General features: G+C 42.5%; 1 protein-coding gene across 2 annotated transcripts in view; it reads right to left on the bottom strand.

Annotated features, from left to right (window-relative positions):
• Positions 1-294: 294 nt before the first annotated feature.
• The window catches only part of plcxd2 (phosphatidylinositol-specific phospholipase C, X domain containing 2), a 43,506-nt gene continuing 29,228 nt past the window's right edge, over positions 295-14,572 (bottom strand). The window contains exons 3-4 of one of the 2 annotated variants that reach the window (XM_059967719.1): positions 13,616-13,857; positions 295-2,774 (exon numbers count right to left, since the gene is read on the bottom strand). In XM_059967719.1, the coding sequence (XP_059823702.1) occupies positions 2,612-2,774; positions 13,616-13,857 (405 nt within the window). In that variant the 3' untranslated portion in view covers positions 295-2,611. Of the gene's footprint in view, positions 3,578-13,615; positions 13,858-14,572 lie in introns of both variants that reach the window. The other variant, XM_059967720.1, reaches the window with a different exon arrangement.

Consider the following 14,572-nt stretch of genomic DNA (forward strand, 5'->3'; position numbering starts at 1 on the left):
AGGAAGGAGGGAGATGCTAGAATAGAAAAGGTGGGGGCGGGCAAGGACGATAGCTAGAAGGTGATACGTGAAGCCAGGTGGATGGGAAAGGTAAAGTGCCGCAGATGAAGGAATCTGATAGGAGAGCAGAGGGGACCCCGGGGGAGTTGATAGGTGGGTGAGAAGAGGTAAGAGGCCAGAATGGAGAATAGAAGAAGTGGGGAGGGGAAGGGAAATTTTATTTTACTGGAAGGAGAAATGAATATGCAAACAAAGATAATGAGTCAACAAAGGTTTCTCTCATTACCTTTTAAATAATGTTTTACATTTTTGAAATTTTATTTATAAAATCAGAAAAAGTTTATAGAAAATGTCACTATCAATCGGAACAACCATTTCGTGTCCATAAAAATACATAAAAAACTATACTTGGAAAAATTTCTTAATGATAATTTTCATTTAGATACAATCATTTCTTTCTTCAAGTGTTCAGTCACCAGAAATAACAAGAAACGAACAATTAAAACAGAAGAATGGTCTTCATTGCTGATCAAAACTGACTTCTCTCTGTTGTAAGATGAAGGATATCAATTAATTGGTTCATTGATTATTTACTGACATTCTGATTTGAAATTAGTTGATATAAGATGGGCCAGTGATAATGCTGTTGGATCACCATCTCTCTCCAATGGTGGAAAACACTGACGAGTAAAAGTGCCCAATGAAAGTGGGCTAATGAACAAAGAAACAATTGAGCTACTAATCTACACTGATTATTCTTACCCATCCTAATTTAATCACACTTGAGAGACTGAAGTTGCTGCACCAAGAAGTTTCTCAGAAACAAAAACTATAATTTTCAGTTTTGCTGAATAATAAAACCAGAGAAATCACAACAAATGAAACAGTGGAGGCCCAAGACCCCATCATCATTGTGAAAACAGTATTTTACCAGGAGGACAATATTCCTTACTAAACCACAGGCGAAGCTCAATCACTTTTCTGATGTTGAACAGAAATCCTAATTTCCCCAGAAAAAGCTAAAACAATGCTTCAAACAATTCAAATTGTAAACAGACTGCGTGCTTCTTCAAGCACAATATACAGTATGACACAGTTACTCTCTTGATGTACTATGTAGGGCTGGGTCAGTGTACATACATCTATGGAGATAAATGGTAATTATCTTTGCTCGTTGCCTTGTACACAATCCCAGTGTAGCTGAACAAGCTGAACCCTGAGAACATATGTACAACATTTTGATCAAATATAATTTGCTTTGACCAGCCACTGTGCTGTTCTGATTTAAATATTTTATAGGACTTCTGTACCTCTGTTTTGCATTTAATTTTAATATAGAACTTGTAAGAAAATTTACCAGCTAAAGGTATCTGAGATAAGGTGTTGAATTTGCTCCTACCTAGTCATTAGTATTTCAAATGTATTCTATATTCTCTGATAAATTGGAATGAATTTGGAATGTCTCCAGCTTTTGATGCTTTTATTTCATATTTGTGGCATTTTTTACCTGTTGCCAGGTAATTTACCTGCATCTTGATTAGTTAAGGACATCAAAGGTTACGAGGAAAGGGCAGGAGAATGGGGTTGAAAGGCAAAATTACTCATTCACGATGAAATGATGGAGCAAACTCGATGGATCAGGTGGCCTAATTTTGGTCCTACATTCTGTCTTTGGTCTAATATAAACCGATATTTTAAAAACATTATTAACTTTCCAAAAACATTAACGAAAACAGAACAAAAATCTGCAGTTGATGGACATCTGAAATAAAAACAAACACTACAGAAACACCTGTAGAGAGAGAGATTTGGTGACAGATTTATACAATTGTGTTCCATTATAAAAATGAAGTTACACATTTTATAGTAGGAGGATAGAAAAGATGAGCAAGACAATGTTATGGCCAGAACTCAAGGCCCCGAGTCACAGAGGGAGGTTGAGCAGGCTCAGGCTTCATTCAAAGGATGCCTGCATAGAGGCGTATAAAATCATCAAGAACATAGATCGGGTGAATGCACACATTCTTTCTTCCAGGATTGTGGAATCAAGGGCACATAGGTTAAAGGTGAGAGGGATGAGATTTAATAGGAGCTAACGGGACAGCTTTCTCACCCAGAAGGTGGTCTCTAAATGGAATAAACTGCCAGGGAAATGCTTGAAGCAGATCCAATGACGACATTTGAAAGACACTTGGCTAGGAAATATTTAGAGGGAAATAGGGACAATATGGAGAGATGGGACTAAATTAGATCAGCATCTTGGTCAGCATTGACCAGATGGGCTGAAAGGCCTGTTTCCATTGCTGTATGAGTCTATGCCCAACAGAAAACACAAATAATCATCTCTAACTCTCTTACAGCTGGGCATTTCCGTCACTTTTGAATTTATTTCAGATTTGTCACAGTGTGGTCACTACTGTCTTATGGTCTAGAATTTAATGTAGTTTGATGTGTTACCACAAGCAAAGTGCAAGGGCAACATATTGCACAATTTAAAATGGAGACTGAAGTACATCTGGCCCAACATGACCACACCCTCTAATGCCACTAAATGTGAAAACTAAACGATGGTTGACTTTGTTACTTTAACAGCTACTATCATGAGAGGATGCTAAACAGGCTCCTGTTTTGCCTTGTCGTGCAGAAGCAGATAATTGAGCTTAATCACAGTTGTAGCAAAATCCACAAGTTCCACAAAGTCTGAGGTGATGATATTGACACCATTGACGCCGGGCTTCTGACATTTCACCCAGTTCATTATCACAGGAAGGTTTCTGTAAGAACAGAATCAGTTATGAGAATGGTTGCCATCATTTAATTCACAGATCTTTACCAAAACAGTGGAATAGCTAAGGGAAATTAGCACGCTGACCCACACCAATTTTTACACCATGGACAGCATCGTACCTGGATGCATCACAGCTTGGCGTGGCAACTGCTGTGCCGAGGGAGAGTGTCTTGGACACGGTCAGTCCATCGTGACCACCTTCCACAGACTACATCCACACTTCTCACTGGGACCCCCCTCCTGTTCCAGATATTCTCCTTACTCCCCTCCCACTCCAGATATTCTCTTTTTTCCCTCTCCCATCAGGCAGACGATACAAACACTTGAAAACGTACCACTTGCTGAAGAAAAGCTTCTCTCCCACTTATATATATACCTTGTATATGAGAGATGGACTCATGCTCTCGGTCTAACCCATCATGGGTTTTGCAATTTGTTTCAACATTCACTGCACCCTCCCTCAAACTGTAACACTCCATTCTGCATTCTATTCTTTATTTTCCCTTTGTACAATTGGATTGAATTGACTTTATTACTTACATCCTTCACATACATGAGGTAAAAATCTACGTTATGTCTCCTGTTCAAAAGTACAATTATAGTCATTTATAATAAATATTATGTACAACAGGATAGTCAATATAACATGGAAGTACAGTTGAGTCAGCATGAATTAATCAGTCTGATGGCCTGGTGGAAGAAGCTGTCCCAGAGCCTGTTGGTCCTGGCTTTTACGCTACGGTACCGTTTCCCAGATGGAAGCAGCTGGAACAATCCAATCTTGATGTACTGCAGTTTGAAAACAATCTGTAAGGAACTTACACAAAACTAAGCTTTTCACTGTATCTTGGCATGTAACAACAATAAATTAATTTTAACGATGTACCTTAATTATAATATTTGCATACACAAATCCTTTCTTGCCACCAATGTAATCACAATCAGAATCAGGTTTAATATCACTGACAGCAGTTCAGGGCAATAAGTAAAAGATCATAACTAAAGAAACCTATATTTATATACAGCTGATTCAGGTTAATGTGACCATCAGCTAATTGGGCCAGCCACTTATTTGAGACAATTCTTAAAGAACAAAAACTAATCAAGAAAATAGCTGGGATTCCCTTTGTTTATTTGGGACATTATGCCACTTAATTGGCAGAGAAAATTGTTGCCAAAAAGCAAAAATAATGAAATCATGTTCTTGGGTTCAATGTCCTTTCAGAAATCTGAAGGCAAAGGGGAAGAAGCTGTTCCTAAAACATTGAGTGTACATACAGTCGGCCCTCCTTATCCGCGGGGAATTGGTTCCAGGACTCCCCGCGGATACCAAAATTCACGGATGCTCAAGTCCCTTATTTAACATGTATCAGTGCAGTGGTCTTTAAGACCCAGCGGAACCCTGGACTTTATTTAACATGTCTCCATGCGGTGGACATTAGGACCCGGCGTCGCTTTGAATCCTCAGTGTTTCTGTTCATGAAAATAATCACGATCGCGATTGAAAATGAGGTGGAAGTAATAAAGCAATCGGAAAGTGGTGAAATGCCATCGGTCATTGGAAAAGCGTTAGGCTACAGTCGGTCAATGATCCGAACAATTTTAATGGAGCATGTGAAAACTACAATTATTACTAAGCAATGCAGTGGTTTAATTATTGAAATACGTATGTTTCTTAAGTGTTTTATTGCATAGAAAGGTAAAATATGTACTATATACTAAGAAAAACATTTGACTAACTGACGCTAAATAATATCAGATGTACCTGTTCCGACTTCAAAGACTTTAAAGACGGACTCAGGAATGGAACTCATTCATAACTCGGGGACTGCCTGAACTTTTAAGTCATTTCTAGATTACTTATAATACCTAATACAATGTAAATGCTATATAACTAGTTGTTATACTGTATTGTTTAGGGAATAATGGCATGAAAAAATAGTCTGTACATGCTCAAGCAACGAGTGCTGGAGAGAGAACTTCCGGGTTTTCCCGATCCGCGGTTGGTTGAATCTGCGCATAAGGAATCCGTGGATAAGGAGGGCTGATGGTACTAGGTGACGGGGGTTCTTACTGATGTATGCCGCCTGTTTGATGTATCACCTTTTGAATATGTATTTGATGCTGGGAAGGCTGTGATGAAGCTGGCTGAGTTTGCAACTCTCTGCTGTTTTTTCCAATCCTGTGCAGTGGGCCCTCCATATTAGACTTAGCTGCAGCCAGTTAAAATGCTCTCCGTGGTACATCTGTAGAAATTTGCTAGAGGTTTTGGTGACATACAAAATGTCCTCAAACTCCTAATGAACTACAACTGCTGGTGTGCATTCTTCATAATGGCATCAATATTTTGGGCCCAGGATAGATCATCAGAGATGATAACACCCAGGAGCTTGAAACTATTTATTTTTCCACTGCTAATCGCTCAGTGAAGACTAGTGTGTGACCCTCGATTTCCCCTTCCTGAAGTCAACAGTCAATTCCTTGGTTTTCCTGACAATGAGTGCAAGGTTGTTGTGACACCACTCCACCAGCTGATCTGTCTTGCTACTGTACACCTTCTTGTCCCTGTCTGAGGTTCTGTCATCGGTAATTTATAAATAGTGTCGGAGCTGTGTGTAGCCACGCAGTCGTGAGTGTAGACAGAGTAGAGCAGTGGGTTAAGCACCTCGCTGAGGAGCACTAATGTTGATTGTCAGTGAGGTGGAGGTGTTATTTCTAATTTGCACTGATCGTGGTCTCCTAATGGGGAATCGCAGGATCCAGTTGCAGATGGAGTTATGGAGGCCCAGGTTTTAAAACATTTTGAATAGCACTAAGGGTATGATGGTGCTAATCAATAAACAGCAGCCTGAGGTAGGTATTGCTGTTGTCCAAATAGTCCAGGCCACGTGGACAGCCAGTTAGATTGCATCTGCTGTAGACCTATTGTGGTGGTAGGCAATCACAGTGGGTCCAGGTCCTTACTCAGGCAGGAGCTAATACTGGCTGTGACCAAACTCTCAAAGCTTTTCATCACAGTAGATATGAGTGCACGTGGGCGACAGTCATTGAGACAGCTCACACTACTCTTCTTGGCACTGGTATGATAGACACTCTTCGGAAGCAGGTGGGAACCTCCGACTGCAACAGTGAGAGATTGAAGATGTCCCTGAACACCCCGCCAGTTGGTTGACACAGGCTTTGAGCCAAGCAGGTATACTATCAGGGGCTTTCACCTTACCAGGGTTCACCCTTTTGAAAGACGACCTGACATCGGCCTCCAAGGCAGAGACCACAGGGTCACCAGGTGCTGCAGGGAATTTTGCAGAGATATGGTTTTATTCTCCTTTTCAAAGTGTGCATAAAAGGCATTGAGCTCATCTGGGAGAGAAACATCATAGTCATTCATGATGTTAGGTTTTGCTTTGTGGGAAGTAATGGCCTGCAGACCCTGCATCCAATGCTGTCTCTAACTTCAATTGGAATTGTTTTTTGCTTTTTAAATTGCCTTCTGTAGATTGTAACTGGACTGCTTGTATCATTCTGGATCAAAGGATACAGATCTAGCCCTCAGTAGACTGTGAACCTCCTGGATCATCGACAGCTTCTGCTCTGGGGAAATCCAGTATGCTCTCGAAGGTTCACACTCATCAGCGACCACTGTGGCATATTCATTCAGATTCAAAGATGAATTCCTGAATATTGTCCGGTCCACTGATTCAAAGCAGTCCTGTAGGGACTCCACCCCTTCCCCTGACCAGACCCTCACGATCCTCGGTCTCCAGGAATAAAAGTACAGCCAGGTGGTAGGACTTGTCCAAGTGCAGGCATGGGATGGCACTGTAACAGTGGTCAAGTGTGTTGGCTCCTCTGGTTTCACAGGTGATGGACGTTAGCGGTAGTGGGTTAAAGGTCCTCAGCTGAAACCCCCTGCAATGATAGGGAAGGCACCAGGGTCCACCGCTTCATGATGGCTGGTTACAGTGCTCTGCTCCTCCAGGGCCTGCTGATATTGGGCAGGCATGGAATGTACACTGCTACCAGGAATGCTCCCTCGGCAGTTAAAATGGATCACTTTCAATCATCAGATGTTCCAGATCAGCTGAAACCGAGGGAGACTGAGACAGAGACAGAGACAGACAGACAGAGAAAAAGAGAAAGAGAAATAAAACTGTGCAAGACCTGGGTGCAAAAGAAACAAAGACACATCAAAGACAAATTCATTGAAATGAGAGGTGGTCGGTAGTCTCTGTTGCTGAGCTGAGGTTTCAGTTGTGCAGGTCAGTTCAAGAACCTGATGGTTGAAGGGAAGTAACTGTTCCTGAAACGATGACATGGGACCTCGGGCTTTGTACCTGCTGCTTCACAGTGGCAGCCTGCAGAGGGCATGGGCCAGGACTGTGGGGATCCCTGATGACAAATACAGCTTCTTGAGGCAGTGCAAGCTGGAAAACTGTGCTTTTCATTGAGTTGATGGATTTCCACTCATACTTAATATACATTTTGGTGTGATCTTGGGAACAACACATGGATCAGAGAGCCCTCTGTTGCACAGTTGACTGGTATGAACCTGGACAAGGAACTTGGAGAATACAAACTCCAGCAGGAGACAGATATTAATCTCATCAACACTATGCAACCTCAGGTGCTGAGTCTGGTGGGACAGAGACTCAGACTGTCCATGGAGAACCTGACTGCGACAGCTCTTCTCATCACCAGTCCGGCAAGGCCTTGACATTTGAAAGATCTGGCAGTGAGGTATGTTGCCAAGGATACCGACAGTCACCTCAGGGAAGCCCCCCATAGTATTGAAAGGCCTGGAAAGAGAGGACATGAAGAGAGTGCTTGCAGTAGTAGGAGAGACTAGGACCAGAGGGCATTAGCATAGGTAGGATTGCAGGGCTAAAGGGAACCCAGGAAGTGACTGAAACAAGGGAAGAGATTGCTGAGCCTTTGGCAATGACATTCAGCATCCTCACTAGCCACAGGTGGTTTGCAAACATTATTCCATTGTGCAAGGAAGGGAGTAGAGATAACTCTAGGGATTATAGACCAGTGAGTCTTACTTCAGTGGTGGGAAAATTATTGGACAGCATTCTTAGAGAGAGATTACAGCAATAGTCAACATGGTTTGGTGAGGGGCAGGTCATGCCTCACTGATTGAATTCTTTGAGGATCTGACAAAGCACAGTGATGAAAGTAGAACAGTGGATGTGTTGTACATATACATATATTTCAGTGAAACATTTGATAACGTTCCCCATGGTAGGCTCATGTGGAAAGTCAGGAGGCATCAGATCCAGGGAAACTTGGCTGTGTGGATTCAGAACTGGCTTGCCCACAGACGACAGAGGGTGGCTGTATTCTGCCTGGAGGTCAGTGAACAGTGGTGTTCCACAGGGATCTGTTCTGGGACCCATGCTCTGTGTAATTTTTATAAATGACTTGGATGAGCAAGTGGAAGGGTGGGTTAGTAACTTTGTAGATGATTTTGTTGCTGGAGTTATGGACAGTATATTGTATATTGGATACAATGGGATGCAGAGCTGGGCTGAGAGGTTTCAGATGGAATTCAGTATGGAGAAGTGTGAAGTGATTCACTTTGGAAGGTCAAGTTTGAAGGCAGAATACAGGGTTTATGGCAGGAATCCTGGCAGGACGAAAGAGCAGAGGGATCTTGTGGTGAGGGGTCCATAGATCCCTCAAAGTTGTTGCACAAGTTGGAAGTCATACGGTGTGTTGGTCTTCATAAATCAGGAGATAGAGTTCAAGAGCCATGTGGTATTGTTGCAACTTTATAAAACCCTGGTTAGATTATACTTGGAATATTGTGTTCAGTTCTGGTTGCCCCATTACAGGAAGGATGCATTAGAACCATAGAACATTACAGCACAGAACCAGGCCTTTCGGCCCTTCTTGAACCATTTTTCTGCCTGGTCCCACTGATCTGCACCTGGCCCATATCCCCCCATACACCTCTCATCCATGTACCTGTCCAAGTTTTTCTTAAATGTTAAAAGTGAGCCTGCATTTACCACTTCATCTGGCAGCACATTCTACACTCCCACCACTCTGTGTGTGAAGAAACGCCCCCCCCCAATGTTCCTTTTAAACTTTTCCCCCTTCACCCTTAACCCATGACCACTGATTTTTTTCTCCCCTGGCCTCAGAGGAAAAGGCCTGTTTGCATTCACTCTATCTATACCCATCATAATTTTATACACCTCTATCAAATCACCCCTCATTCTTCTACGCTCCAGGGAATAAAGTCCTAACCTATTCAACCTTTCTCTGTAACTCAGTTTCTCAAGTCCCGGCAACATCCTTGTAAACCTTCTCTGAACTCTTTCAACCTTATTAATATCCTTCCTGTAATTTGGTGTCCAAAACTGCACACAATACTCCAAATTCGGCCTCACCAATGCCTTATACAACCTCACCATAACATTTCAACTCTTATACTCAATACGTTGATTTATAAAGACCAATGTACCAAGAGCTCTCTTTATGACCCTATCTACCTGTGACGCCACTTTTAGGGAATTTTCTATCTGTATTCCTAGATCTCTCTGTTCTACTGCATTCCTCAATGCCCTACCATTTATCTTGCATGTTCTACCTTGGTTTTTCCATCCAACGTGCAATACCTCACACTTGCCTGTATTAAACTCCATCTGCCATTTTTCAGCCCATTTTTCCAGCTGGTCCAGATCCCTCTGCAAGCTTTGAAAACCTTCCTCACTGTTCACTACACCTCCAATCTTTGTATCACCAGCAAATTTGCTGATCCAATTTACCACATTATCATCCAGATCATTGGTATAGATGACAAATAACGATAGACCTAGCACTGATCCCTGTGGCACACAACTAGTCACAGGCCTCGACTCAGAGAAGCAATCCTCCACTACCACTCTCTGACTTCTCCCATTGAACCAATGTCTAATCCAATTTACTACCTCACCATGTATACCTAGCGACTGAATCTTCCTAACTAACCTCCCATGCAGGTCCTTGTCAAAGGCCTTACTGAAGTCCATGTAGACAACATCCACTGCCTTCCCTTCATCCACTTTCCTGGTAACGTCCTCGAAAAACTCTAACAGATTTGTTAAACATGATCTACCAGGCACAAAGCCGTGTTGACTCTCTATCCTGTCTATCCAAATAGTTGTAGATCCTATCTCTTAGTACTCCTTCCAATAATTTACCTACTGCTGACATCAAACTTACCGGCCTATAATATACTGGATTACTTTTAGAGCCTTTTTTTAAACAATGGAACAACCTGAGCTATCCTCCAATCCTCCGGCACCTCACCTATAGGTACAGTCATTTTAAATATATCTGCCAGGGTCCCTGCAATTTCAACACTAGTCTCCTTCAAGGTCCAAGGGGATTTATCTACTCTGATTTGCCTCAAGACAGCAAGCACCTCCTCCTCTTCAATCTGTATAGGTTCCACGACCTCACTACTTGTTTGCCTTATTGCCGTTGACTCCATGCCAGTTTCCTTAGTAAATACAGACGCAAAAAGATCTCCCCCATTTATTTTGGTTCCATACAGAGCCAACCACTCTGATCTGCAAGAGGACCCATTTTATCCCTTACTATTCTTTTGCTATTAATATACCTGTAGAAGCTCTTTGGATTATCCTTCACCTTGACTGCCAAAGCAACCTCATGTCTTCCACACTATCCACAACACCCCCAACCTTTGTGTGATCAGCAAATTTACTAACCCATTCCTCCACTTCCTCATCCAGGTCAAATACAAAAATCACAAAGAGTAAGGGTCCCAGAACAGATAGGGACCCACTGGTCACTGACCTCCATGCAGAATATGACCTGTCTACAACCATCCTTTGCTTTCTGTGGGCAAGCCTGTTCTGGATCCACAAAGCAATGTCCCCTTGGATCCCATGCCTCCTTACTTTCACAATAAACCTTGCATGGGATGCCTTATCAAATGCTTTGCTGAAATCCATATACACTACATCTACTGCTCTTCCTTCATCAATGCGTTTATTCACATCCTCAAAAAATTCAATCAGGCTCGTAAGGCACGACCTGCCCTTGACAAAGCCATGCTGACTTTTCCTAATCATATTATACCTCTCCAAATGTTCATAAATCCTGCCTCTCAGGATCTTCTCCATCAACTTACCAACCACTGAGTTAAGACTCACTGGCCTATAATTTCCTGGGCTATCTCTACTCACTTTCTTGAATAAGGGAACAACATCTGCAACCCTCCAATCCTCGGGAACCTCTCCCGTCCCCATTGATGATGCAAACATCATCACCAGAGGCTCAGTAATCTCCTCCCTCGCCTCCCACAGTAGCCTTAATATCCACATGCTCTCACTTTTCAGTCCGCTGCAAGTCATCACTACAATCACCATGATCCTTTTCCATAATGAATAATGTAGTAAAGTATTCTTTGAGTACCTCTGCTACTTCCTCCGGTTTCATATACATCTTCCCACTGTCACACTTGATAGGTCCTATTCTTTCACGTCTTATCCCCTTGCTCTTCACATAAATATATATCCTGATATATATTTATAGTGTTTACAAAATATCAACATAACGTCACTCAGTGATGAGCTTGAGAATGCACTCCTGCCTCAAAATATCAGTGTCAAAATATTTCCTACACAGGATTGTTTCTGTTTCCTATCTGTACCACGGAAAGGCCACAAACAGTGCATGACCTCCTCTTGTTACAGATGGTGAAGGCATTTGATCCTTTATTTTCCCATCTTGTTTTATTAATGGCTTGCATTCCATCTAATGGATACAGGGAGAACTAACGGCAGATGCTGGAAATCTGGAACAACACACAAACTGTTGGAGGAACTCAGCAGCTTCTGCAGATGGAAATGAAGAGCTGGGTTTTGTGGGCTCTTCATCAGAAGAAGAAAGGAAGCAGTTAGAAGTCAGAATCAATGGGTGCAGGGATGGGGAAGAGCATGAGCTGGTAGGTGATAGGTAGATCCAGGTGAAGGGGGAAGGCTGGATGGTGGCAGAGGATGAGAAAGGGAATGATGTGAAAAGCAAGGCGGAGAGGATAGTGGATCATGAAATGAAGGGAAAGATGTGGGGTAGCAGATGGAAGGGGTAAATGTTTGGCAAGTTTTGAGGACAGGGTGAGGGCAAGAGAAGGAGTAAAGGGCAAGAGGAGTAAGTCAAGTCAAGTCACTTTTTATTGTCATTTCGACCATAACTGCTGATACAGTACCCAGTAAAAACTAGACAACATTTTTCAGGACCATGGTGTTACATGAAACAGTACAAAAACTAGACTGAACTACGTAAAAACAACACAAAAAAAACTACACTAGACTACAGACCTACCCAGGACTGCATAAACTGCAGGGAAAACAAAGGCAAGGAGAGCAGGGAACAGAGGGGAGTGGCTACTGGAAGATGGAGAAATTGATGTTAATACTTCACTAATGTGCACTTTAAGAGCCAAGGATTAATTAGGAACAGTTAGCAGGGCTTTGTCAGATGGATTTTCTATTTGATGAATTTTTTCCAGATAGGTAGCAATGTCTATTGATGGAGGTAGTGCAGGAGATATAGCCTACATGGACTTAGTAAAACCTTCGACACACAGGGTCTAACAGGTTAGAGCTGATGAGATACAATGACTTGTCAAATGGGACCCAACATTGCCTTTTAATAGGACTTAGAGGGTGCTTCTGTGACTGGAAGTTTGTGACCAGAGATGCACCACAGGGAATGATGCTTATTATTGTTAATTACGTTCATACTTAGGATATGAAATAAGAAATATACACAGTCAGTTTTCGGGTGGTATGGAAATGGTGCTGGTGGTGATGATGTTGTGAGTAATGAGGATTGTCTAAGGTGAGAGGATGATATTGAGTAAAGCAATGGTTTATCCCTTCAAGTCTTTCTACGTTGCCTAACGAAGCTCGTCCCATTTGCCCGAGTTTATTCATTACCTCTCTGAACCTTTCCTATCGATGTACCTATCCACAGGTCTTTGAAATGACGCAATTGTATGTCAATCCTTTCTTTTGGTAGCTCACTCCGTTTACCCTGTGTGAGGTTATGCATTTTGACTGCACTAATGAGGGTAGAATATACACTATGAATGCTTAGATCATAGGGAATACTGAGGAACAGAGAGACTTTGATGGACTGGTCCCAATTACCTTGAAAATAATAACACGGGTATTTAAGGTGATGAAAAATATTTGCATTAATTAGCTGAGGTACAGAATACAAGAGAGACAGACATTATCATACAACTGATGAGGCAACAGATGAAATACTGTGTGCATTTCTGGTCACCAAACCACTAGAAGGATGTGGTTGTACTGGAGAAGGTGCAGAGGAGATTCTCCAGGATGTTGCTTGTGATGGAAAATTTCAGTTATGAGGAGAGACTAGATATATTTTCCTTAGAACAAAGGAGACTAAAGGGAGACTTATTAAAGTTCAAAATTATTTAAGACATGGATTCTATGGATGGTTGGAGACCTTACCCCATGACAGAGGTGTCCAAAACCAAAGAGAGGAGGTTTGGGGTAAGAGTAAAGATGTTTGGAGGATTCTTTATACCAGTGGGAAGCTTTGCTGAATTGTGGTGCATCAGGGGTCTGTGAAGCATCTCGACAAGCATTGAATTACCAAGGAACAGAGGGCTGAGGGTTGAGAGCTGGGAAATTTGTTTAGTACAAACCAGAACCTGATAGTCAGCATGGAGACAGTGAGTTGAAAGACCTGCATCACTACTATACGATGCTTATTTTCCTTGTAATACAGAACAGAACAATTAATGTGAGCACCAAAAAGATGATTAAAGCCAACCTCACAACCAGAGAGTCTCGTAGTCCACCAATCAATCCCCGGATGACGGTTTTGGCTTGTGGAGTCAAGATGGCCTGTGAGACATGGAAGGTCCCGCGCTTTGCCCGCTCACTCAGGGTTGTCTCCAGGAACTGTACCAGTTTCTGAGCATCGGTGGTATTTGCCCAGGGTGCTGGGATATGATGTCCGGGCCAGAGGAAGGGGAAGTCATATGCCATCGGGTGATGATAAAACACCAGCACCTGAAAGTCATTGCGCAAAAGAAAACAGGGGAGTTACCAAAATTGAACATTTGGGAATGGTGTCATCATGGGTGAAATAATACTTGCCTCCCTCTAAATATCTCAAAACAGCTGGCAGAGTGTTGAGAGATTTGTTTCCACTCAATTTAACTTGAACTTCTTAGAGTCAGAGTTGACTAAGGAATTAATTACGGAAGGAGCAGAAGAGGGAAAACACACCAGTCCTCATCAAGAGATCAGCGCTGGAAAGGGTGAGCAGATTCAAGTTTCTGCGTGTCAGCGTCTCTGAAGATCTATCCGGGACCCAACATATTGATGCAATTACAAACATGGCATGACTGCAGTAGTATTTCATTCGGAGTTTGAGGAGACTTGGTCTGTCACCAAAGACATGATCAAATTTCTACAGATGCACTATGGAGAGTGTCCTGACTGGCTACATCACTGTCTGGTCTGGAGGGGCCACTGCACGGGATTGCAAAAAGCTGAGAAAGTCACCAATACAGCCAGCTCCATCATGGGCACTCGCCTCCCCAGCATTGAGGACATCTTCAGAAAGGCAGCATCTATCACTCAGGACATGTCCTCTTCTCATTTCTGCTATCAAGGAGGTGGTACATGAGCCTACAGACACATACTCAATGTTTTCAGAACAGCTTCTCCCCTCTGCCATCGGATTTATGAATGGACAATGAACCCATGAACACTAACTACA

This window comes from Hypanus sabinus, chromosome 4 (genome assembly GCF_030144855.1).
Source record: "Hypanus sabinus isolate sHypSab1 chromosome 4, sHypSab1.hap1, whole genome shotgun sequence".
Lineage (NCBI taxonomy): Eukaryota > Metazoa > Chordata > Chondrichthyes > Myliobatiformes > Dasyatidae > Hypanus > Hypanus sabinus.